Source organism: Catharus ustulatus, chromosome 16, assembly GCF_009819885.2.
Source record: "Catharus ustulatus isolate bCatUst1 chromosome 16, bCatUst1.pri.v2, whole genome shotgun sequence".
Taxonomy (NCBI): Eukaryota; Metazoa; Chordata; class Aves; order Passeriformes; family Turdidae; genus Catharus; species Catharus ustulatus.
Window position 1 is genome coordinate 3,270,287 of NC_046236.1, and position 25,520 is coordinate 3,295,806.

Below are 25,520 nucleotides of genomic sequence, written 5' to 3' on the forward strand. Positions count from 1 at the left end.
GGAGGTTTGTTTTTTAACTTGGCTGTTACAAGTCTCATTTGTCTTTTTTTCTAGCCTGAAATCTGCTCTGCGTTGTCCTTCTCATACAAACAAGTATTTCCCTATTTTTGACCATAAATATCACTGTTCTCTCAATGTCTTTAAATTTTATTGTCAGTGCTTTGAGCTGGGGCTGGCAGGGGAGGGATGAGAGGTGCTCACAGGGAGCTGCAGGTGGGTACATCATGAGTGCTTGTGGTGGCATGGTGACTTTTTTGTTTTGTTCTTTGTTTCCTACAATGATCCTAATATTTCTTTTTCATCTTAATCTCTGCAGAGCAGTGAATTAATGTTTTCATAGAAGTGTCTGTCATCGCTCCAAGAACTCTATCCTGAGGGGAAAAGCTAATTCAGAACCCATCACTATATATGTAAAGGTAGGATGACTCTTCACGTTCCCCACTTGGCATTTATCAGCACTGATCATTATCTGCCATTTGCTCTCAGTCTCTCGGTGGCTGAGAAGGGTTTGTGCATGCAGAGGCCTGCACTACATCCAGTGGTTTTCAGGTTCTCAAGCTTCATTGTCCTTTTAGCTGAACATTTTAATGTATTTTAATCAGCTCTTGCTTTTCTTGGGTTCCCTTCCTCACAACTTCTAAAAACACTTTTACTGCTTCTGGAGGATGCTGAATCTGTTAGTCAGCCATGCAAGGGATCTCTTATAACATTTTGAATCAAGTGCAGCGGTGAGTCAAGAGTAACGAGTTTCCCACTAATTCCTCCCTGCTCATATCCAAATTTTGTCTCTACATCATGCCTAACATTTCTTGGTCTCTGCAGCTCCTGCTGTTTTGTTTTCTATCCTTACACCTTCTCTGCTATCAAGTTTAACCCTGCTGTCTGTGAAGCTGTCCCAAGGGGTGATCACTAACATAATTCTGCATTTTTTTATCTGAACATGGAATCCATCCACAGAGATTGTGTTGCTCATTAATGACATTACCTTGTTATTCTGATTCAGCTTTAGTACCTGACATCTGCTTTGTCTTTCAGTGTAATCAGCACCAAGATGTTATTGTCCCTCTAATTATCTTTCTCCCATCAAATTTCTGGTACACCTATTATGTCAGGATCCATTAAAATCAGGCATCTAGTTTTCCTCTTCTCACTAATTGCTGTTGGAGTGCTGGTTTAGGAGCACGTACAGAACTGGCTTAGCTTTCTCTTTTTTCTGTGCTGTGTTTAGGTGAGACTTGATTTGTTTACTTGCTGTTTGCCATGTGCTACTTTAGCTCTGCCAGCCACTTTTTAGGCTATACAGAATTGTTATTGCTTCATCTCTCCAGGATGCTCCATCACAGGCTGTGTAGAGGATGTGCAGGAGGCATCCCCTACCTCTGCCAGGACAATCTCTCATTTAAAAAGGCCCCCTGCAAGATTCTGGGCTGTTCAGTGTTCACTAGCCATGAGCATTTTCCTTCTGCAGGGTTTTGCCTTGCCTCAGCCTCTGGGGTTTAAAGCCTTGTTTATCTTATGCATGGGAGTTTATCAGTGGTAGGAAGCAATACAGGCAGCTGCTGATGGCCTGCTGCCTCGCCATTCCTTGTGGGAATTGTTCCTCAAAACCAGGCACTGCAGAGCCCTGGAGGAAGCTGGAGCAGGCTGCAGCACACCTGTGGGGAGCTGGTCCTGGGAATCCTGCCCTGTGTCTGTGCTGAGCCAACACTGACACTGGAGCCTGTTCCTGCAGCAGCTTTCCCCAGGGCTCCTCGGGCCAGAGCCCCTCATTTCCATGCTGTGGGCACTGCAGGTGCTTGCAAAGTCACAGCCTCCACCAGCACCACCCCAGGAACTCTTGGGGGCACCACATTTCCTGCAAAGCCCCGTTCTTCTCCAGCAAGATGCTTCCAGCACAAGTGCTGCTTCCAGCTGATTGCTCTTGCCCCAGGAGCTGGGCTGGGCTCGACCTGTGGCTGTCCCTGGGGCTGACAGCTGACAGGGACACATTCAGAGCAGGATGCAGGAGCTGCAATCCCCAACAGCCAAGGCAGGGCAGGAACACCCAGCTGTGGTGTTTAGGAGTCACTGGAGCCATTTATCTGATCATTTGATGGGACCCTTTGCGCTCCATTGTGGTGTCATGGTTTCCAGATGCAATCTTTGGTCTCAGTTTTCTCTTGAATGTATCCTCCTTTTGGGATTTCTCTTGGGCACAGATCTGAGGCCATGGGTAGGGGATGACAGCAGGTGCCATGGGAGGAGGAGTGTGCCAGCCTCAGTGTTCTGGTGTCACCACGAGGGACAGAGCATCCCTCACTGAACAGGTCCCCCTTTCCTTCCTCAGGCAGCAAAATATTCAGCAGCAACAAAACTTTGATAAAGTTCTGTGGAGAATATCCCAGAAGCAATTGAGAACTGAAATATCAGGTCCAGCTTACTTTGACAGCTCTCTTCCAGCTCCTATTGGGAATATTTGCTGTCTTACTGCTCCTGTCTGTAGTGAAAATTAGAGCACTTAGTGGGTTCCAACAGCTGCTCTGAGAGCCCATTAAAAGTCCTGGCCACTGTAACCAGCTATTGCTCCATCATTTTTATCAATAGCAAATGTAAACTCTCATAGGAAAATGTTGTTTTTTTTTTTTTTTTCCTAGTTAATATCTACCATCATGAAGCTGATTTTGCTAAGCAGCTTTGGCACTAAGAACCAGCAACAGCTAATAAATTCAATGTTAGGTTTATGAGGTTCTGACAGATTGCTGGCAGCTGCCTTAAATGCAGGAAAAAGCTCTCCTAGTGTGGGTTGGAAATGCTTATTTATACCATACTGTGGGTCTGTTTGCCCCAAATTTTGCTGCCTCCTTTTAGGAGATGTCATTGGTGAGATATATGAAAAGGGTACATTAACTGATCAGAGATACATTTTCCAGCTACACTGGAGATCAGCACTAATGCATAAAGATAGGAAGCTCAGCCACAAACGATTAGATTTTTACTGTAAGAATTTTCATTTATGAATGCAAGGTTTGTGGTAAGGATGTGACTAGACCTCATCATGGATGGTTTTATTTACTGTGAGTTTTTATGATAGTTTTTCTCCCTCTATAGCAGAAGGTTTTAAATAATCTGCAGGAGTTTAACACCACCTTGCTGTTAATTGGTGGTGGACTCAACAGCACTGAGTTTGTTCCTAACATGTCTTAAAAGTGAAAGATGATGTGCTCAGAAACAGGCATGAGCTTCAAGAGCCTGTATTTAGCTTAGAAGTTGGTCAGACAGGGATTCTCTTTGGGTCAGGGAAAACCAGCTGAAAGGAAAACTTTGGGAAACCTGAGTGCTCAGCTGCAGTAATGGAACTTGTATTGCAGAGACATTTCAGATAAACAACCACTTTTTGGTGGTAAGTGATGCTAAGAATATGTACAGAAAATGAGTAAGTTGCAGTCTTATTTTGAAGATAAGTTTAGTCCCAAATTTCCCAGTTACAGGATTGCCTGTGAAAACCACAATGTCTGAACTGAACTCAGATTTGCTATTCACTGTATTTCATCCTTTCTCATTGACCTGGACTGCCTGGGACTGAGTAGTTGATAAGCCTCTGACCATTAAAGTCAATGCCGAGAGAGGGGATGAAGAAGTTAAAGGAATGGGAAGCTCCTTCTAACTGGAAAAGAGCAGATTAAATCAAGACATTAAAGAATTCTTCAATGAAAGTAACTCAGGTATCAATTTTCTCTTCACATGTGGTGAAAGTAGCTCTGAAGAGTACAAGGCTGATGGTGAAAATTCCAGATCCACCATGTTGCAGTGTCCAACTTGATGTTCAGTTGTGGAATTTATCCTGGTTGTGTTTGTGAGTCTGATGGTCAGCACTTTCCATCTCTGACAAAGCATTCCCCTCTCTTTCTGTCAATATGCCTTACAACTCCATGGAAAGTCTTCTGAAATAGATAGAATTTTCTTTATTACACTATACAGAAAGAGCCTTCCTTCCTCAAAAAAAAAAGGAAAATAGAATCCTCTAGAAATATGCACTGACATCATGCAGCAACTCTAAAATTCTCCTGAAAAAAAAAAATGCTGACAGCATTTCACACAACTGAAAGAAATCCTAAAAGTAAAACACTAAATGCTGTTTTGGAAAGTGTGTGGGTGATGCCACCAAGCATTATGCACCATAATGAAGTTTCTGAGAAAGTGGATGAAGCAGAGAACCACCCCAGTGCCTTTAGAGCAGGCACCTTGTGCCTGTCCCAGCCCTGGATGGGGAAGGCTGGGAGCTTCCCTTCCCCAGAGCCTCTGCAGCTGCTCTCCCACCCTGTCACTGTCCATGCTCTCTCCTCCTGTGTCTCTCCTTCAGGATGCAGCCCTACTCCCATCCTTGTTCAGAACTTTCCAGAACTTCGCTATCTTGCTGCTGTTCTGGCAGCTGCACTAAAAAGCACAAAATACTGCACAAAAAAGCACAAAATACCCCACTGTATTACAGAAAAGTGCAGCTTTCAGCTGTGTGGCTCTCTGCCCTGCTCCTGATAATACCTTAGGATTTGGGCTTTTATATTTTTCATATATTTGTAATCCTGTAATGCTTTAGTGTATAACTCTAAACTCCACACACAGTGTGAGCTGCTGCTTTCCCATTTTGGGCAGACACAACAATTCCTCTCCAGACTGGAAATCAAGGACACCTCAGTGCCCCAGGCCCTGAGAAATGTAAATAAAAGTGAGTTGGGGGAGCAAACTTGGGGTCAATGCCTTCATTACCTGAAGCTGTAATTGGAAAATTAACCCCCAATATGCAAATGGCCCAAACTTATAAAAGTGTGAAAACCTGTGACCCACTGTCCATTTTTGTCTGCCTGAAATGTACCTGAACACCCTTCAATAAATACACCTGCTTTTTATTCTCTCAATTTTGTCTGGCCTCTGTTTTTAGATAGCCTGAGAAGGCCTCACTGAGTCCTTTTGTGATGTTTTCTAGCACACAGTTTTTTTCCTGGTGGCTGCTGAGTGTTGAGCTGGTGGTTTCATAAGAGTCTCTGTGCCCCAAGGTCCCATTTGTGTGTGTGAGATTTAACTCGGAGCCCATTAGCGACGCTAATCCCAGGCTTGTTCTTCCCTTATGTGCATAATTTATTTGGGTTTGCTTACAATGAATTTCACAGAGGCTCTGTGGCTGTTGCTCTCCCTGCAATATCCCCCTGCTTTATTAGCAGTAATTGCCTTTCTTCCCGTTTTCCAGTGGATCAGCAATTCAGGCAAATTAAGGAAACTTGTTCCTTATGCCACTTACTGCTGCTCCACCAAGCCTGAGGAAAGCACCCTGTGCCCAAAAGGTTTTGGGATTGTCTCAAATGATCTGACAAAATATGTGGGGCACCTCATCAGCTGGGACCAGGATGGGCTCTGTTCACTTTAATTGAATTCTATGCATTTTTTTCTCCCTTACAGATTTTCAAATGTGGGGTAAATTGCTTCTGAAAATGAAAGAAATCTCAATATTTAGTCAATTAAACTTCTATACCAGGGTGAGGAAAATGGTTGCAACCTGCTTCTGTACACTTGAATATATAACTTTTCACAGGGGTAAACCAACCAAAGAAGCATCTGGATGATTCCTTCACACAACGAGATATTTGGTACTGTGACTGCCTTTTTCTGACCATGAATGTCTTCATGGCCTGAGGAACCACACAGCATTTCCTTCCTCACTAGAGGAAGAAGGGAAATGGCTGTGTTACAATATAAATCTCTATTTTTCTTGAAAAAAGCCATCTGAGTTAAGATTGTATAAATGACAGATGTGCATAAAGCGAGCAAAGAGCTGTCACAAGCCCATGGTCCTTGTTTCAGCTGGCTGTGTGTGAGGTGGGTGACACATGGGTCCCTGTGTGCTGAGGGGGTCAAGCTTCCCCTGGCACCCAGGTACCACAAGACACAACACTGATGCATTTACAATCTGTTCATTTACATGGACATTTTACAATCTGTAAAATGGGAGGAAGCCTTGGCCGTGTGGTCTTACCTTTTTCAGAAGCCGGGGCAAGGTCAATAAAACTTCGACATTTTTCACCTTGAAAAGAAAAGGATTATTTTAGGAGACAGAAGGTGGTTGGTGTCACCTCCCTCCTCCTCCTGCCTGGGGTTCCTGCCCTCACTCCCACCCCAGGCTCTCCAGGACCTCGGGGGTGTCACACTGGGGACAGACATTCCCCTGCTCCTCCTCCCTGCCCAAACGCACTGTGCCCAAGGGCTGGACTTCCTTGGGACTGCAGCCCCTGGATCAAGAGTGTGGGTTACAGGGAGAGAAGGAAATCCTTCCTTGCTGGCTGAGCCCCTCTGGGCCAGTGATGCTCCTTGCCAAGGGCAAGGAACAGGGCTGGGCTCTGTAGGGTGACACAGGGACAAACACCTCAGCAGGTGGCACTGGGAGGGCAGGGATCTCTCTCACCCTCATTTCTGCCTCCTTCATCTCCTCACCACTCAGTGCCTGTGCCTCTCTCACCCCCATTTCTGCCTCCTTCCTTTCCTCACCACACAGTGCCTGTGCCCCACCAGTGTGCCCAGAGCTCCCAGGGCTGGGGACACTGCCATGGGGCACTGCCACGGGCACTGAGCTCTCCACAGACAGATGGGACACACACGACTAAGACAAAACCTGAAGCACAAAGAAGCTAAGCAAATATAGAAATGTTTTTAATAAAATGTTTAAAAAGCAGGCAAATGCCTTGCTCTGAGCATCACAGCCTGTGCCACTCTTAGGGTGGTTCTTTGGCCTTTCTTTTTACTTCTTCAGGTAACCAAAGATGATAAAATAATTCCTCTGCCCTGGGTGCATCCCTCCACCATGTGTATGTGTTCCTTTTGGCATGATGTGCTCCAGGGTGTGCTGGCACACCTGCCAGAGGTCATGGAATACAGTCCATTTTGCCCTTTAAGACTTTAATTGATGCAAAGGCAGTTATAGGACTAGGCTGGTTTTTTAAATTAGCTCTGCTCATTTTTAATTACAAAGTTCAAAAGACTAATTTAGGAAAGGTGAGCCATTAAAAAAGAATAAACAGTGAAATGTCGCAGTGATGATGAATTCAGTGTATTTTTTTCTTATTTATAATCCAGTATACATAAAAACCAATATAAAGTGTTCATCTTTCTTGTGTCTTTGCTGGCAAGATTGAGATGAACCTAATCATTCAAATGATAGCTGTGCTGACATAAGAATCTATTATTATAATGCTAATATTACTACTTTTTATGTACTTTTTGCAACTTTAAATCTATGCTAAATACACTGAAAGGTGATGTGTACATAGCCCATTGTCTATGTATAAGTAGCTATAAAAGAAAAGGTTCACTTGACATTGAAATGCACATTTTGATGTGTCCAGGGGAAGGATTTTGTAGATTTTCCAGAGGACAGCCAAGAAAAGGAAATGACACTTGGCTTGCCAAAGCCCCATCTCTGTTTCCAAAGGGGTGGGCAGGGCAGGCTGTGTCTGAGCAGGAGTGTCAGGGGAGTGAGTCAGTAAATTTTGGGGCAGACAGATGGAAAGATAACTGAGGGATCACAGAAATCACCAGCCCTGCACAATTCCTCACAGAAGAACGATCACAAGTTTCACAGAGCAGGGCTGTGACTTTTCCCACCCAAATTCTGATGGTGATGCCCATCCCTTAGTGACTCAAAGATGGAGTTTCTTCCCACTCTGGTCCACTCCTGGAGAAGTGTTTCCTTACACCCAATCCAAACTTCCATAGCTGCTCTGGCATCGGTGTAGTCATCCTTTCTCTGTTTGTAGGGACATGAACAAGCCCAGCTCCTCCAGGTTCTTTGCTTTAGGTTCGTGACCAAGAAGTCCAGATAAATAAGTGGACTATAAAAGATACTAAGGTGTAAGTAAAAAAGATTTTCATCCAGACCCTTTGAGTTTTAGGGCATGAGGTTTCTCAGGAATTTTATTGACATAAAATCAAGGGTATATAGGGAGAGTGACCTCTAGATTTGGACTTGATATAAGCAGATTAAGCAGGATTTTTCATTCTAGCCATATGGACCTGACGTTTGGGTCTGGGTTTTGTGATGTTTTGTTTGCTTGTTGGGGTTTTTTTTGTTTTTTTTTTTTGGTCAGATGTAAGGTATTACTTTTATCACTGTTTTATTTGAACCTGACTTCAAGCTGTCTCTCACTGATCATCTCTCACTTGTGTTACAGTGAATCCAAAGCCATATTACTGGAAACCTTTAACAAATACCTGACTCCTCAGAATGTTATCCCAAGACAGGCAAAGGGGAATGGGTTTTGCTAATAAAAAACCTGCACAGGCTGCTCTGGGAGCTGGTCAGACACCTGGCAAGGGACAGTGTTTCTCTGAGTTAGCAGAGTGTTTGGCTGTAGGTGCCTTTTCTGCAGGACAGAGGAGAGGGTGGTCACAGGCTGTTGGGAGGAATGTTCATCCTCTTCCTCCCTCAAATTCAGCTTGCCCAGAACACCATCTCTCCCTGCGGTGAGGCTTCCATTTTAAATAACATGGACAGAAAGTGCTGGAGTGTCCATAAAAAGTCTTTTAGGAGTCATAGCAAAAAAGAATGACTGGAGACAGAGAAGAGCCTGGATGTCACCTCACTTTGAGTGGCTGATTGTGCCTGGCATGATGCTGAAGGTCATGGTAGGAGCTGTACCAGCAGCTCCTGACCCTCCCCTCTGCTGTTCCTGCTGCTGGAGCTCTGGAAAACCCTCTTCCATTTTCAATGGTAACCACTGGTGGTGTTTATAAAGCACAGCCACACTTGCACATGCAGACATGCATCTCGCTGAGAACTGAAGATGTCAGCAGTGCTTTCACTGTTCCTCTTAGGATTTATTCTAAGTTATTTTTGGGTATCTTGTATAACTGATCTCTTAAGCCCTCTTAAGTTTAATTTTAGACTTGGCAGAGTTTATCCTGCTGTGCTGTCCTTTTCCAGATGCATCTTCTCCCACTAACCAGGCTCCTGGGGAGTCTTTAGAGAATACAGAAAAGGCTGTTCGGAGAAGCAACAAGAAGAGCCTCTGGGATTCACCCCCTGAGAGTCCTGCCTTGTTTGTGGCTGTGATCCTGACAGAGAAGAAAGCCAAGGAGTGACTTCTCCTGCACTCCACTCGAGCAGAAAGAAGAGGTGGGAGCTGGCTGGAATTCTCTGCACTTCCCCACAGGAGCAGTGGCCATGAGCAGTGCACGTGAGGCTCTGTGGAGCTCAGCAGTGACAGGGAGCTGTGGAGGCTGAGGACAGAGGGCTGATCAACACCTAAGCAGCCATGAGCAAAGAATTTGGCACCAGCTTCTTCTGTGGCTTCCCAAGGGTGAGGCAGAAACATCATCTGTGCAAGTCCTTGCAAATGCACCCCTCCTAATGCCAGTGCAGCTCAGCTGTGCCTCTGCTGGGCTGCCCCAGGAGGGGACATGGGTCACAGGCATCTGCACCACGGGAGCTAGCCACAGTCCAGAGTTCATCTGTGGCTAATTGATGCTAATTAATCAATCTAATTCTGTATATGTGCATGTCTGTGAGTATTTGTAACTTGCTGGAGAAATTTCAAACTGGAGCAGCCAAAGAGTGGGAGGAGACACATCTGGAAAGACTGAGCTGGTGGGTGGGGAAGAGTCTTGAGGTTGGCTGGGGAATAGATCTAGAGCCCATGAAAATATCTGAGGGATCAGAGTGATGTCCCCGTGCATCTGCAGTGGGAAGAGAGGAGGTGTTTCAGCAGGATCTGCACACCTGGACAGGCAGAGGAGCAAGAGGTGCTGGGGTGATGTTTCTGTGGGTGCTGATGAAGGCACAGCTCTCTCTGGGGTCTGTGTGGTCAGAGACATCAGTGCCAGGCTTGCACACGTGTGTGTGTGTGTGTGTGTGTGTGTGTGAATACTTGCCCAGCCTGGAAGGGAAGGGCCCAGCAGCAAACAGATGAAGGAAAAGGAATTCCCTGGGCTTAAAGTCCCCAGGCTCAGCTTGCTGGGGTCATGCTCAGCATCCTCTCAGCCAAGCTCTCTGGGACATGCAGCTGGGGAAGATCCCTCAGCCCTGCAGGGTGAATCCTTTCCAGCTCCATGGCAGCTTCTACTGAAGAAAGCTCAGCTTTGGGATGCTGTGTGGTCTTGGGAAACAGAGGAAGGTGTGGATTTGATCATTGCATCAGTGCCAGGGACACAGAGAAAGTTGTGGCAGTACTGGGAGATGATCTCTATGTCTTGCCTGCAGCACGAGGCCCATCCTCCTCCTCCTCCTCCTCCTCCTCCTCCTCCTCCTCCTCCTCCTCCTCCTCCTCCCTGCTCACAAACACTCTGGGAAGCCCTGAGCTCCCAAGCCTTGCAAGCCTGTGGCACACAGATCATGGTAGCTGCCTGCTGTCTGCAATAGCAGCCTGTCTGAGGGACAGCAGAGCTGTGCAGGGTGAGCTGTGAGAGCAGGGATGGGGCAGGGAGGGCAGGAGGCTCTGCTGGCTAGGGATGCACAGCTGGAGGGGTCACCCGGGGCTGCTCTCAGCCCAGGCAGAGGGGTCAGTCCCTGCTCTCAGCCCAGGCAGAGGGGTCAGTCCCTTCTCTCAGCCCAGGCAGGTGGGACAGTCCCTGCTCTCAGCCCAGGCAGGTGGGACAGTCCCTGCTCTCAGCCCAGGCAGGTGGGACAGTCCCTGCTCTCAGCCCAGGCAGGTGGGACAGTCCCTGCTCTCAGCCTGGGCAGAGGGGTCAGTCCCTTCTCTCAGCCCAGGCAGAGGGGTCAGTCCCTGCTCTCAGCCCAGGCAGAGGGGTCAGTCCCTGCTCTCAGCCCAGGCAGAGGGGTCAGTCCCTGCTCTCAGCCCAGGCAGGTGGGACAGTCCCTGACAGCTCCTTTCCCTGGGGGGAGTGGGGCTGCTCCATTCCCTGCTCACTGAGGGGCAGTGCCACACGCACGTGGAGCACTGGGACTGCTGGAGGCAAAACCTTCCCAAGGCAGAGTTCAGAGTTCAGCCCCTCTCTAGCCTGAGCATAATATGAAAGCCCAAGCTCCCCCAAGTTCAATCCTGCCAGAAAATCGAGGCAAACAGGTTCCAAAGAGCCATCAGGTCCCACGGTTTGCTGGCTCCAGGGCCCTGCCCTGCCCATCTTTGGGTACATCACACATGCCTGGCTCTGGCTTCCAGCCTGGAATTCCTCCCTGGGCCCATGGAATTAGAGCTGGAAGGCAGCTGGATGGCAGGTCTAGGTGCACACAAATTGGGTCTGAGCTCCAGCACTCAGATGTTCATCCAAACCCTGTGTGCCCTCTGCTTTGGGAGATCCATGTTCTTCTTCTCCCACTAAAAAGTGTGATTTGTTGGCTCCTGTCCTCAGGACCTCACATAGCCCAGGAACCTGCTGGTTTAGACTGGAAATGAGGAAGAGGAAAGAAAAGATACCCAGAAAGAGCTTCAGCTTCAAGACAATATTCTGTTTCTAACATGGCTGTTGTCATAACAAAGAGCAGAATTTGATGTTCTGGGTCCTACTTATTGGTCCTGCATTCCAGAGTTCTTTCCTCTCTGAGCCAGGGGCAAATGCCTGATTAATAATGAGAGCAGCAAAATAAAAACAACCCTGAAAAATCCTACTTTGTATGTCTTGCAATGACACGGTTTGAAAATATTCAAGTTAAATAAATTGACTTAAAAGAAATCTGTTAGTTCTGGCTGAACTCTGCTATAACTCTGCTTTTCATCTCGCCAAAAAAAAAAAAGAAGAAAGAAAACCTGTCTGTATCCACTTATTCTGCATAAAATTTTACGAGTTCAAAAGTGCAGTTATGATGGAAATTTAAATGATTACATTTCTTTTAAACAACATTCCCTTTTAGTAACACCCTGGCTCCCAGCCTACGACAGACAAGGTCCCCTTTTTTTCCCACTAGGCCCCAAGACATCTTTATCTCTCCAATTATATCTGGAGTCATGTGATTCTGATGAGATCCCACATCATCTACTGAGAGTAAAATCATTGTATTTGTCTAAAAAAAGATATAACCCTCAAGGGATCCCAGCCTAGACGAGGCTGAAGACTCCAACACAACTTCAATGAAAAAAAGTGCTACATGAGGGAAAATACAGGTTAATGGACTCACCCAAACTGAGTTGTATCAGGTTAATTACCAACTGAAATATGCAAACTTTGATTAAAGCAGTCTCAGAGCACTTAATTGACTTTTTTTTCCTAATGAAAAATCGAGTGTTAATCTGTAAAATCAACATTTTCCAGTTGACCCTGTTGATTTTGCTGGAGCAACATTTTCTTCTGGAAAACAAACAAGCTCACACAGAATTGCACAAAAATATGTCTTGAACTATGCAGATAATTATTTTCCCTTCCTTTGGCAGCTGCCATTCATTGCTGCTGCCCATCAACATCTCTGCTACCTCTAAATATCTTGAGAATTTGCCCAATTTCTCAGTGATTACTCACAGCCTGTACTGCCTTTGGGATTGCTTTTAAACCTGAATGCTGTTCTCCTCCAGCAAACCCAATCCCTTCCAACCTCCCACGTCTCAATGTGGAAAAATGCAAAGCTTCCCACTTTCCCATTTTCAGGCGTGCACTCTTCCTCAGCTTGCACATTCCCAAAGGAATGTTGCTAATTTTATCCAAGAGGTCCCATTCCCACGGTGGGGTTCCCTCCTGCCTGGCTGGAGCAGGGAAGGGCTGGGCAGGGCAGGGAGTGTGGGCAGAGCTGGGAATGCTGCTGGTGCTGCCTGGGACTATGCCATGGCAACTGCTCCTTCCAGGCTGCAACTCTCCCTGATGTGAGAAATCCCAGCCAGCATCTCAAAGCAAACATCTCCACGGGCTGCTCTCAAATCAGGTCTAATTGAAACCCAGCCAAGTCACAAGATTCAGCTGATTATCTTGGTGAGACCTGAAGGATGTGTACACACATCCATCACTGGGAGAGCTGGGAAAGAGCCCGGGTTTCCAAGTGATTGTGGAAATCGGGGGAACAGCAGTGCTGAGAGAGGTTTTCAATGATTTTGGTGTCAAATTAGAGCTGACTTCATTAAATCAAGGAGCTCTGAGTTGCTTTAAGCATTTGAAGCTGTAGAAGAGGAAAGGCAGGGCTTTACCTGCTCATCCCAGAGGTGACACACCGTGCTGACCCTGAACCAGTGTAAACATGCCAAAATAAACTAGATATTGGCAATCCATGATCCCTGAGACACCCAGAAAACTGGGAAAGACAAAGCCCAGTGCTCCCCACAGAGATGTAGCTGCTGTATGTCCCTCACTGTGTGAAGTCTTGCCTTCTGCCATCCTGCTGTGCCTGCCCTGGCTGCTCTTTGGGTTGACATGTTCTGTTTTTCCAGGCAGGAACCCCTGGCTTGGGCTATGGAAACAGGTAAATTTAACCTTTTCTCCCTGACTTTTAAAGGAAGTGAACTGCAGCACACTGGAAATTAATATGCAGTTTTTGAGATCAAGTGAAGAAAAATTGTGCTTGCATTTCCTCTTGTGAACCTCATTCCCAAGCATGTACCCAATAACTTTGAAACAAATTCTCATTAGTGTTTTTTGTCTGCCTGGGTGATGCACAGTGAAATCAGGCTGTATTATGAGGTTTCTTTGGTCTCTCCAAACCTTGTGAATCTGAGCATGGTGGAATGTCTCTACCTTTCAATTGATTTTCCACACTCTAAGCATGGTTTGAGTCCTTTTTTCAGCCAAATGGAAGGTGGAACACAGCAAAGTGGATTTTGTTTGCCTGTGACTACAAGCCATGTCATTCCATAGTAATTACATCTGCTTCTTATTACTCACGGGCTTTTGTATTCCTTTCTAAGCTAGATCAGCAAAGACTGATATTGCCTTTTGGTTTAGCAACAAGAACACTCTGATGTCACAGCAATTTGTGACTACACAGGGTCCTGGTAGAAGCAGCCCTGCTCCTTGCTCTCCTGGTTTCAGCAGGGATGGAGTCAGTTTTGTTCCTGTAGCAGGTACAGGGCTGTGTACTGGGTTTAGGGTGAGAATAATGCTGATAACACAGAGGTGGTTTGGTTGTTGCTGAGCTGGGCCTGCCTGAATCAGGGCCTTTGCAGTGTCTCATGCTCTGCCACTGAGGAGGTGCACAAAAAGGAGGAGGGAGCATGGCCAGGACTGCTGACCCCAGCTGGCCAGGGGGATATTCCAGAACACAGAATGTGATACTCGGTGTGTAAACTGGGGAGAGTTTGCTGGGAGCTGCCAGTCACTGCTTTGGGCTGGGCAGCAGTGAGCAGCTGCACTGTGCCACACTTTTTGGGGGGGATTGAGTCCTCTCTCCCCCTTTTTCTCTATTTTTATTACTTGTTGCTGTTGTATTTTACTTTATTGCAGTTATTAAGTTGTTCTCACCTCGACCCACTGGTGTTACCTTTCTCTGACTCTCCTTCCCAGCCCACTGGGGCAGGAGTGAGTGAGGGGCTGAGCAATACTTCATCATGAGTTGTTAAACGACAACAAGCTCTTGTCCCTACTTTGAGATCTGTCAGCCAGCCAGTTCTCCTAACTCCACATAAGGAAAGTTTTAACATCAGGATGGAGTCTGGTGTGATTTAAAACCCACAGGGATACCACAGTGATTGATCTTCCATCCCTTATGTATTTCCTCAACCCTGAATGCATCTGTTCATATTTTGAGCTGACACTGGGGTAAGGCATCTCAGTTCCCTTTGAAATCTGGGACCTGGGTGTTAATCTTCCAGCACTTTGAAGTTTATCCCATTTACAAGGAACTACCAGAACTCCTCAGATGTTTCCTTCAAGGCTACTGGGTTAAATGGCTGAGAACAGACACATCCAAACACTCATGAGAAAGAGTAACATATCTAATAAGGAGTAGTTAGCTGCCTGGTCCTTTCCTTTGCTCTGCTATGAGGCTCAGCCTGCAGGGACTTTATGTCCATGTTTTATGGATGATGGATGCTCACACAGCTAGTCTGCCCAGCAGGATCAGGAGGACCTAAAATCCGAAACTCCCAGAGCACCGCAGACACAAAATATCCCCAACATGCTATAAAAACCTGAATGTCTGCAATAAAGCAATCACCACCAGAGAAATCACAGCTATCATGTACCACAGGAAGGGAGCAAGAGTCCTCATGAGGAACACGAATAAATCTGTAAATTCCTATGGCCAAACCTATCTCATCCTGAAAGCAAAATACCAGGGATTTGTTAGGAGGAGTTCACAAGTGCTTTTCTGCAATGGATCCTTCCCATGCTATAAAGGAAGGCAAAAATTTGTTACTCTCCCTGTTATCTAGCCTGAGGGAGAGTTCCCTTCTGATCCCAAATTAGATCATCAGTTTAATGTTCAGTGCATGAGCAGCCATAGCAATTAGATCCTGAGCAGCTGTAATAATGTCAGCAGCACCAGAGCAGCCTCCTCACACACTGCCTCCACCTGGAGCCAATTTCTGCTGCTTTACATTAGAGAAGGCATTAAAACCTCCAGGATACGTGATGGGCACCCAGACAGCAGCTATTTTTTCCTTGGCTCCCACTGGTGCCCAGCAGCCCCCCTGGAGCAGGGATGTCACAGAGCAGGCACTGTGTGAGCCAGGGAGGCCAGAGGGCTCCTCCCAAAGCTCCTCAGAACACAGCACATCAGCTATGCAGGACTCACTCCAAGCTTCCTCATGCCAGAAACATTCCTCTTCTCTCCTGCAGCTCTTCCTGGGACTTTGGAAGGCTCCATTCCAGCCCATGGGTTTCCTTTGCTCACACTGCCCTCTGTGGAGGTGATGTCCAGACACTCTGCAGGAACCTGTCCTTGCATTGGCACTTTCCCCCTCAATTATCAGTTACTCAAGTCATATTATTTAATGTATCTATCCATGTGTAAGGTACCTCTACATCCCCTCTAGCTCTTCAGTCTGGTACACTACAGAACACCACCTTTCTTTTCCTTAACTACCTTGGAAATCCCACTCTGCACCTATTTCACTTTCTCCTTTTTACCATAGCCATGCACCATAGCATTTACAAAACACGCTGGTGTTGCCTGTCGTGCTGATTTTTTCCCTTTTCTTTATGCCACAGCACTTGGCAGCTCCCAGCCACCCCACAGAAAAATACTGGCCCCAACTTGGTTCTTATCTTCCCCTGCTATTGGTGCCAGGGGGAAGGTACCACCTACCCGTGACCTCACAGAGCTCTAGGCCTCGGCATCTGGTGCTTTTAACCTTTTTTAAAATGTAATGCTAAATTTTAAAATGTAAAAAATAGAGTTCTTACAACTCTATGAGGCCAGCTCACATTTGCAGCTATGACACAAACCTCTCCTCTGTGATGCCAGCACTCCCAGATTTTGCGTGGCAGCGTGCGTAAGAAGCGCATTCAGAACAGGATTATTCTTTTCAAATTAAGGCTTCTGTGATGGGAATTGCAATGTCTTAGACAGACTCCCTTTTGGCCAGTGAGGCAAACACATAATCCCAGGGCTCATTTCATCCCACAGGAGGAGCAGCATCCCAAGGAGTGTCCCCTGCTCTCTGTAATGAGGATGTTGATCAGTTTGGGCACAGACCAACGTTTGTTGATGGCCATGGGCTGGCTGTAGGATTCATCTCACCTTCATTGTTTTAGGTGACACAAATTGTATCCCTAGCTGTTTTTTTCCTGAATTGCTAATCCCAGCAATAACAGAATCAGTTCCAAAACCAAATTTGAGGACAACTAGAAATATCTGATCTCCATTGGGATAATTCTCCCTTTTGTATTACTTGCCACAGTCTCCTTGTAAGACTTTCTTTAGTCAGTTTACAATATATTTATCCCATTGATAATCAATAAAATAAAGTCAACCTGCAACACAGGTTGATGCAAAAGGTCTCCCTGCTCCACTGTGTTGTCTCCAGTGACAGATGTTTAGGGAAGAACGAAGGGCTGGGCACAGGGTGGTTCTGCTCCTGTACTCCCCTTGTCACACCAGTGCTGCAGCCAGTCAGGGATGGCTCTAAAATCATCCTGGCAGGAACAGGAATGGAGGTTTCCTCTCTGGATCCATGCAATTCCCAGTTTTGGCCTTCTCAGCCTTCCCTGGTAGGGAGCTCTGCAGGAAGGAGTACTTGTTTTTGTCTCTTATACCTTCTTGTTCTGGAATCGTGGAAGCAGTCAATGGTGTGTGTTATCTGAGCTCTGTCACTGTCACTTGATCCCCACCAATGTCACATCTCAGTGCTCTGGACTCAGGCTGGTCAGTGCTCCCCAGCTTGGGAGCCTGCCTGCCTCTCTCTCTGTTCTGACCACCCTCCCCCTCTCTGCAGCTCTTCTGGAAGGAGTTTTCACTGGGACATTCCACCAAATGTTTTTCTCTGTGAATCCACAGAGACTGGGTGTAATCCATTACCTTTGTGTGAGAAGTGATTCATCTTGGTAAGTGATAAACCCATACCTTTGATAAAACCTATTTGTTGCCATGCAATGAGTGCTTTCTCTGAAAACTGTCCTAAAATCCCTGGGTCAAGTGGCCTGTATGATTTTTTTTCCCCACTTTTCTTCAAATACAGTGATGTACGGATTCTTCCAAACCTGCATTTTCATGTACCAATTATTTCAACATCCTGAGATGGAGATTATCCTGGGCCCCTGGGTTCAGCTCCTCTAGCACTGGAAATTTTATCTTTAATATAGAGCTCTGCCTCTTCTATTCCTTTTACCACTCTTTCCTTCCTAACAATTTATAACCAGCAATTTTTACATTCCACTCATGCGAATAAACCTGCCAGGTTTCAGTCATGCCAATTATATTGTATTTCTCATAATCCAGCAAGAATTCCCAAGTCCTCTTGCTTTTAATTATATACTCACAAGGTACTTCTCCCCAGCCCCTCTCTGAGCAGCCACCTGTGGTGAATCACTGTGATGTGTGATTATCACAGGGGGCGGGGGACAAAGGTGTTGCAGAGCCACTCTGCAGCTGTGAAGGGCTGTGGCAAGTTCTGGTATTTATATCACAGATTTACTCATTTCTGCAGGAGAAGTCCCTCTCCTTCTCTGGCTCCTCCTCGAGGCACAGTCAGTGCCCACATTTCTGACCCATTTTGACATTTACATCCAATCTAAATTCCACTCTGCCATTTCCTCCTTCAGGAGTGCTGAGGAATAGGTGGCATAGAGCACACAAAGCGTTACAGACCCCTTGCCCTCCCAAAAATTCAATCCAAACCCACAAAACAAGCCATGCATACCCATTCCTGCTCTCCTGATTTCTGGGGAGCACGGTGAGCATCCTTGTCTATTTAATGGGACAGTACTCTTAAAAGGCAGCTGGGCAGCTGCTCTTCCCCTCTGGCCGTGGATGTTAATACTGAGCTTGTCTGTTCACTGCAACTAAAGCAAGGTCTGAGTCCAGGGGTTTTTCTATTAACATCAAAGCAAACACACAACTGAGCAAAACTGGCTGACTTGTTACTGCTTCCCAGCAGCTCCAACTATTTCCTATTCTCAAACTCCCCTTTAGAATTTGATATGCCACCTTGCCTACTTCGTGTGTGAATTTTTTCATGTGTACTCTTGAGTCGTTGATTCCACCACTGCTGCTGTCAGTGCACCACTGGTGTGCTGCCCTGTGAGCTGCCCAAGCACACACCTAGGCTGCATGTGCAACAAGATTACGTGCTCAAAGTCACGATTAAAAAGAAATTAAATGCTGGTGAGCTTGCTCTGAGACACCTGGCCATGGCCAAGGAGTTCCCAGCCCAGGAGGAGGCCCCAGGAGCAGCTGGGAGGGCAGGACAGGGCTCATGAGCAGCACAGTCTGCAGGGCTTGGTCTTCATCCCCTTTTGAGGCTGGGTGTGTTGCTCCTACAGAAGGCACCTCCGCCTGTGTGGGATCCAAAGCACTGAACCAACTCTGAAAGGGAGAACCTCTTTCTGGTAGACTGGGATTCAGCACACTTTTGAGTCACAAATTGTGCTAAATAATTACAGGACTCCCCCACCAAGGATATATAAATGCTCCAGTCCCTCTTTTCCCAGAGGGGATTCACGATTACATTTCTCAGGTACGAAATGCTTTTTGAATTCTTGAGCTGTCCTAGACATGCTGGATAAAAATAAACTCTAGATTCACAAATTATTTCAGAAATAATCACAGCATTCAATCTCTGTTAGAGCTGTCAGTGGAAACCAGAAACTGGCACCAAGAGGCAGGCACGCTCCAGTGGGCTCTGCACAAAGTGGATGGCATGCTGCTTGCTCCTCAGCCTCTGGAATCTAAATGCACATTGCAGATAAACAGGGGCAAGGAGAAGACACTCAAAAATTTGTTTGCTTGCTGCCTAAATGTCATTTTAAGGTGTAACTGAGTCCCAGCCCCTTCAGCCAACTGGGAGCTCTGGAATGCTGTTCCCTGCAGCATGAACCTACTGGGAGCTGGTCCTGTTGGCACTACAAGATCTGCTGTGCTGCATCTGCACCAGTGCAGAGAGCAGAAAGTTTTGACAGTGTGGCTGGAGGAGAGAGAAATCAAAAGGCTGGTGGCTGGAGGAGGAATGTGGCTCATAGCTGTGAATGTTTGGAGGCTCTGGAGAGTTTTGGCAGTACCACAATCACATGTGCCTGATAGGATCCAGCACAAAATCACAGAGGACCCTGTGTGGGAAGGGAGCCACAAATCATCAAATCCAGCTCCTGGCCCTGCACAGACACCCCAACAATCCCCCCCTGTTCCTGAAGGTGTTGTGCAGACACTCCTGGAGCTCAGGCAGGCTTGGTGCTGGGACCAGTACCCTGGGCAGCCTGTTCCAGTGCCCTAACACCCTTTTCCCAAAATCCAAGCTAAACCTGCCCTGACACAACTTTAGGCCATTCCCTTGAGTCCTGTCACTGGTCAGGACAGAAGAGATCAGTGCCTCACCCTCCTCTTCTCCTCATTAAGAAGTTGCAGGCTGTGATGAGGTCTCCTCTCATGTTGCTTAAATTCAGTGAGTCAGGGAGGAATCAGAAAGGGGATGGGAGCTGTGGGAATGGAGCTGACCATGGGCTCTGGCCATATGTTCTGCTGACAAGGTGTGAGGCTGTGAGTGACTGTGGAAGGGACTTTGCCTGGAGCAAGGCTGCTGCTGCAGTCACTTCAATGTGCTGCTGGTAAAGCTTTAAGAAAGATGCTGTTGACAGTGTACAGTGCATTTGAGCTGGGGATGTTGACTAATTTAATACACCACTGTTTAACAGTATGAATACAGTGCTATTTAACACACACCCACGGGTGTGTGACTTGTGATGCTGCAGGACTGGGGTCAGCAGGTGTGCTGAGGAGGGGGATGAGCCTCTGGGGTGGATTCCTCACAGACACTGAGTGGGGGCTGTGTGAGCACAGTCCTTGTGCTGTTGGGTTGGGGCTGGTGCCTCGGGGCCTTGCAGCTCAGATAAAATGATCATCAGTCAGGCTGCAGAAGGCCATGACAACACTCTGGCAGTCTGGCATTACAAACCCATCAGTCTGAGCAAAGAGCTGTCAGGTATTTTATGTTGGCACTATTAGGGACAAATTTAGACCCATGTCCATTACATTGTTCCTGTCCTTACCAGGAGTAGATATGGTAAATCTGAAAGAGGCAGCTGTCTGTCTAAGCCAATATATCCCTGAACCTGTCTGGGTTATTTCCAAAGGTTGGTCACTCCTAGTCTGCTGACTGAGGAGTACTTTCCCCCAGGTTAGTGTTTCAAATAGGAGGAAACACTCACAGAGCTGCTGTGGGGGTGTGGGGAGGGAGAAGCAACCCCTTCTCTCCTGCTTTCACCATAACTTTTTACAGCAGGCTTCCAACTTTCTCCTGAAATCACCCACTACAGCACAGCTTTGTTTACCCGGTACAGAATAGATCACTGTGTTTCTCTTCTCCCACAGATAACTCACTTTTCTGAGTGGGCTAGAGTCACACAGTTACAACTTATCTCACACATAAATCTGGACTTGGAAAGATTTCAGTATGTGCCAGAAATATGGGCATCCTTGATTGTGCCAACCCCAGCTAAGATGCTCAAAAAGCCAGAGAGTCTTAGGCTGCTCACTCAGGCTGCTGTGGCCTAAGCTGATTCCTAAATCAGTAACACAAATAAGCTTTTTCTCCCTGTGTTTTTCTTTCTAATATTGAGAGTGTTACTTTGGTGCTCTCATTTCAGCCTGGAGCTGTTGCAGTCCCAAGGCTGGAGTTCATGAACTTTCCTTTTTTTATATTAAATTGAGTTTCAATAAACAACTAGTTCTGCAAGTACTCTCCTCAAAAACACCATGGAGAATACACAACCTCTTGGGATGAAACAGGCTGTGAGCACTCCCCCAGGTTTGCCCCATTTAATAGTACATTCTCACAGAGAATTCTGTCAATTCTATCTGAATTCTGCCCTAAATTTCCCATTACCAGAGGGGCTGTGTTCTCAGAGACATAACACATCCATGGTTAGCTGTTCCTTTCTCCCAGCAGCGAATCTACACATGTACTCAATCTACTCCTTGGGCAATGGCAGCATGGGATGGGATGGGATGGGATGGGATGGGATGGGATGGGATGGGATGGGATGGGATGGGATGGGATGGGATGGGATGGGATGGGATGGGATGGGATGGGATGGGATGGGATGGGATGGGATGGGATGAGAACACCCCAGTGAGGAACAAGTATCTACAACCCATCATCTCATACCGTGTCACATTTGTAAACTTTATTTTTCAGCCACATAATCTAGCAAAGAGCTCTTTCAAAAGCAGAGTGTGGATGTTAGCTCTAGCAGACAGCTCTGGGAGTAGGGGCTGTCAGTTTGCATCTGCTGAGACTCAAACGGGTCCCAGGGCAGCTGCCTGCCATCCACCCGCCAGTGTTTTATTCCTTGGGAAGTGCAGAGGAAATGAATGCACTGATAAGCTGGAGAGATGTCCCAGCAAGTAAATGGCTGAGCAGGGAGCAGAAATTATCTTTCTCGTGCCCACTTGAGCCCTTTAACTGCATTTCCCTGTTCAATAAACATGCACTCCAGGGCGGTCATTTACCTCGGGCAGAGCAGAGGAGAGGCAGGCTGGGCACCAGCTGGTCCAGACCGTGCCCTTTGTGCTGCCACCCATGCCGCTGTGCCAGGGATGCTGTGGGATGTCAGAGCTCCCCAGGGATGTCAGAGCTCCCCACGGAGCGCTCCGAGCAGCGCTGCCCGCCCGGAGCCCGCAGTGCCCGGCACGGCACCGCCGCTCCGGGGCTCGGCTGGGATGGAGAGCCCAGAGCCTGCAGCACCAGCAGGTAAACAAGCAAACCCCTGCTCTCGCAGGAAACAGGTTGCTTTTCAACAAAAGAAGTGTTAAATCTGCCTCTCTCCGCAGGGCGAGTCTGCTCTAAGGCACGGCACAGAACGGCTCGCCCGTCCTTACGGCACCGAGGCGAGCACCAAGGAACACAGGCTGGGAGAAGTTGTTTTACACTTACCAGCAGCATTGATATTTTCCTCACAGGAGTACCAGATCCCGGTGTGGAAATACCTGAAAAGGAAGCGGTCATCTCCCGTCTCCCAGCTGTAATGAACCACATTCTGGTTCGTCTCATTTGCAGTCTCATTCCCTCCGTAGTTGAGGCAGTTTGTCTTCTTCTCTTTCCCACAGCTCGGCTTGGGGACCCTCTGTGTGCCCTCACACCAGTGGGTCGTGATAAAAGCTGTTGTAGAGAAGAGGAGAGCCATCAGATTCAGACTCACTGCTAGCAGGGCTCTGCATCTTCGATTTGTCTTCATGGTAAATCCGCCCTCCCTCCCCCTCCTGCCGAGAGAAGAAGTCAAAGGGGTTTGTTTTATTTGGGAGGGGGGGGGGTGGGTTTCAAAGCCTCTCACGATTCAGAATCCAGTTGTCCACGCATCAAAACTCTGAGGCTCTGGCGGTGCGCTGTAGAAGCGGTGCAGGAGGCTGTGCGGGCAGGCTCCCATGCTCGCAGCCTGTGCGGGTTAGCGGAGCCGCTCTCGGTCCCTCGCAGCCTGTGCGGGTTAGCGGAGCCGCTCTCGGTCCCTCGCAGCCTGTGCGGGTTAGCGGAGCCACTGCCGGTCCCTCGCAGCCTGTGCGGGTTAGCGGAGCCGCTCTCGGTCCCTCGCAGCCTGTGCGGGTTAGCGGAGCAGCAGCCGGTCCCTCGCAGCCTGTGCGGGTTAGCGGAGCAGCAGCCGGTCCCTCGCAGCCTGTGCGGGTTAGCGGAGCAGCAGCCGGTCCCTCGCAGCCTGTGCGGGTTAGCGGAGCAGCAGCCGGCTCGGCAGAGGCAGCGGGGCCGCTCCCTCGCAGCCGCGGAGCTTCAGGGCAGCGGGGCGGCTCTGCCTCCCGAGCAGCTCCAGAGCCGAGTGAGCATCTGCTCGGCCACCGAACATCATCCTCCCGAGGGGCCCCGCAGCCTCCTCCGCCGGGAGACACCTGCAGGCTGCCGGGCTGGCTGTGCCCTGCTCCCGGAGGATGGGCAGGAGGAGCAGGGACAGCTGCCACCCGCTGCCACCGTGCCCGGCTCCGCTCCGAGCCCACTGCAGCACGCCGGGCTGGGGGAGGCGTCACGGCTCAGTCCCGAGAAGAATTATTATTGTTGTTATTATTATGTGGAGCTGGGAAAGGCATTTTTCCCATACCGCGGGGTAGAGATTCGTGCAGGAGGAGGAGGAGGAGGAGGGATGGAGTACTTTAGCATTTCTGCTCTGAGCTAGAGAGTAGTAAATCCAGGGCTTGATTCTGCTTCTGGCATAATGGTGTAAATCTCTCTTTTCAAAGGCTTGCTCTGGCAGCCCCAGAGGAATTCAGATTTGAAAGTGTGTGGTGTGTGAAACCCACATCTTTCACAACACCAAGTGGAGCCCCTTGCCCAGGCTTTTATTCCCAGACACAGCTCTTGCAGATGTTTTGGCTGAAGTGGATCTGGAGGAAATTTTGTAGGTCCTGCTTTGTGCAGGTGGACAGAACTAATTAGAGCAAACCTTGGGCTTTTTTCACCAGATGGCAATGCTGAGAGCAGGGAGCCTTTAATAACTCCATATCCCATATCCAAGGAGAAGTGTGCTGTCCTTCCAAAGAGAAGTGTGTGTGACGATGTCCAGCTGGCTCGTGGAGTTCCTGACCCCTCTGCACATTGCTCAGGGCTCTCTGCTGAGGAGCAGGGCACCTGGTGGTGCTGGGGGCACAATCCAGACCCCGTGTCCAGCACTGGGGCTGGCCACACTTGTCACACAGTCCTGTCCCTTGGTAGATAACACCGTTATCTTGGTAGATAACACAAGGAGCTGTTTGTGCCTTCTCAGTGGTGTGTGCTTCCAGCCTAGTTTGGACTCCCTGCAGGGGCTGTGGGGCTGCTCTGGCCTCTCAGAGCAGGGCAGCACTGGCTTTCCCTGGAAATACCCACACAGCCAAGCAGGCTCATGCTGCCACACAGGACAGTGCTCATGACCCCACAGGCAAAGCTCGTGCTGAGCTCTGCTGCCTGCAGACAGAACATGGGGTCAGCTTCTCCAGCTCCTTGAGAGAGCCAGGGAGGATTTCCTCCTTAAGGCTTCCAGGACCTGTTCCTGCCTTCCTGATGCCCCCTCACAGGTAGCCACAGGACTCGTTGTGGCTCCTTTGGTGCCATTATTCACCACTATTTAGGTGGCTGTCTGAGCCCAACTGTTGATGAGATTTTTCACTATTTCTACACCCACTTGGCTTTGGTCAGTTTTTGTTATAAATAAACTGGAAAGTTAATAGAAAATTTTTGTGAGAAAACTCACAGGGCTCTGTGAGAACAATTGTGATGGCAGCTCTGCAAGTTTGATGAAACAACTTTGTACCCAAGAGCCTTGGCCTTGCCCACTCCTGCCTGTGCCTGATGAGTGCCACCTCCTCAGCGCCAGGTCTGCCCTGTGGTCTCTCCTTGTCCTGTTGGAATTGCACAGCACCTCTCCCTGCCCCAGCCCTTCCAGCATTACATCTTGCACCCAAGTCATCAGCATTCTTTCCTTGGTTTTAATTGCATGCAAAAAAATCGAGGTGATAGCTATTCAGAGGACCACAGGATTATTACTTCAATTATTTTTATGTTGCAGGACATTTATTCAGTAATGTGTTTGTGGTGTTCCTGTATATCTCAGGGTTATCCACTTGCTAAAAGGAATAAACAAAGCACTTGAAACTTTGACAGAAAGCCTTCACAAGAAAGCTGGTGCTGTTCTTTAGGACTGTCTTTCAAGTGGCTGCCAGCATCTGAATCATCACACTTCTCCAAGTGTGAATATAGGTCTTTACAGCTCTTTTCTCACAAATTTTCTCTACCTGTTGCCCTGTGGATTGTGTTCACTGGCCTGCAGCGCCAATGCCTGCACGTTCTGCTTCTCCTGTGCCCATCTCCCTGAGGGGTGGGCGGCCAAGACTTTTGTTATCTGGGATAATTTTGTCCTAAATACTTCTTATATTTGGTTTTTACTCCTAATCCTGACAGATATTTCTATTTCTGTTCTTCCTTATCTTCTTCGTTCTTGTTTTTCAGACTGGCAGAGCTGTTGAGAACTGACATGGTGGCAGTAAATTAAAAAGAAAAAAA

The 25,520-nt window shown here is 47.8% G+C and overlaps 1 protein-coding gene across 5 annotated transcripts in view; it reads right to left on the reverse strand.

The window, feature by feature from the left end:
• Nucleotides 1–23,467, reverse strand: part of GSG1L (GSG1 like) — a 54,991-nt gene extending 31,524 nt beyond the window's left edge. Inside the window, exons 1-2 of one of the 5 annotated variants that reach the window (XR_006163069.1) lie at nt 22,419–23,467; nt 6,005–6,052 (exon numbers count right to left, since the gene is read on the reverse strand). Coding sequence is in view for 4 of the 5 variants with exons in the window: in XM_033074190.2 (XP_032930081.1) it covers nt 6,005–6,052; nt 22,419–22,719 (349 nt within the window). In the remaining variant the exon portion in view is untranslated. The remainder of the gene's footprint in view (nt 1–6,004; nt 6,053–22,418) is intronic. The other 4 variants (XM_033074190.2, XM_033074188.2, XM_033074191.2 and 1 more) reach the window with 4 other exon arrangements.
• Between the last annotated feature and the right edge of the window lie 2,053 nt (nt 23,468–25,520).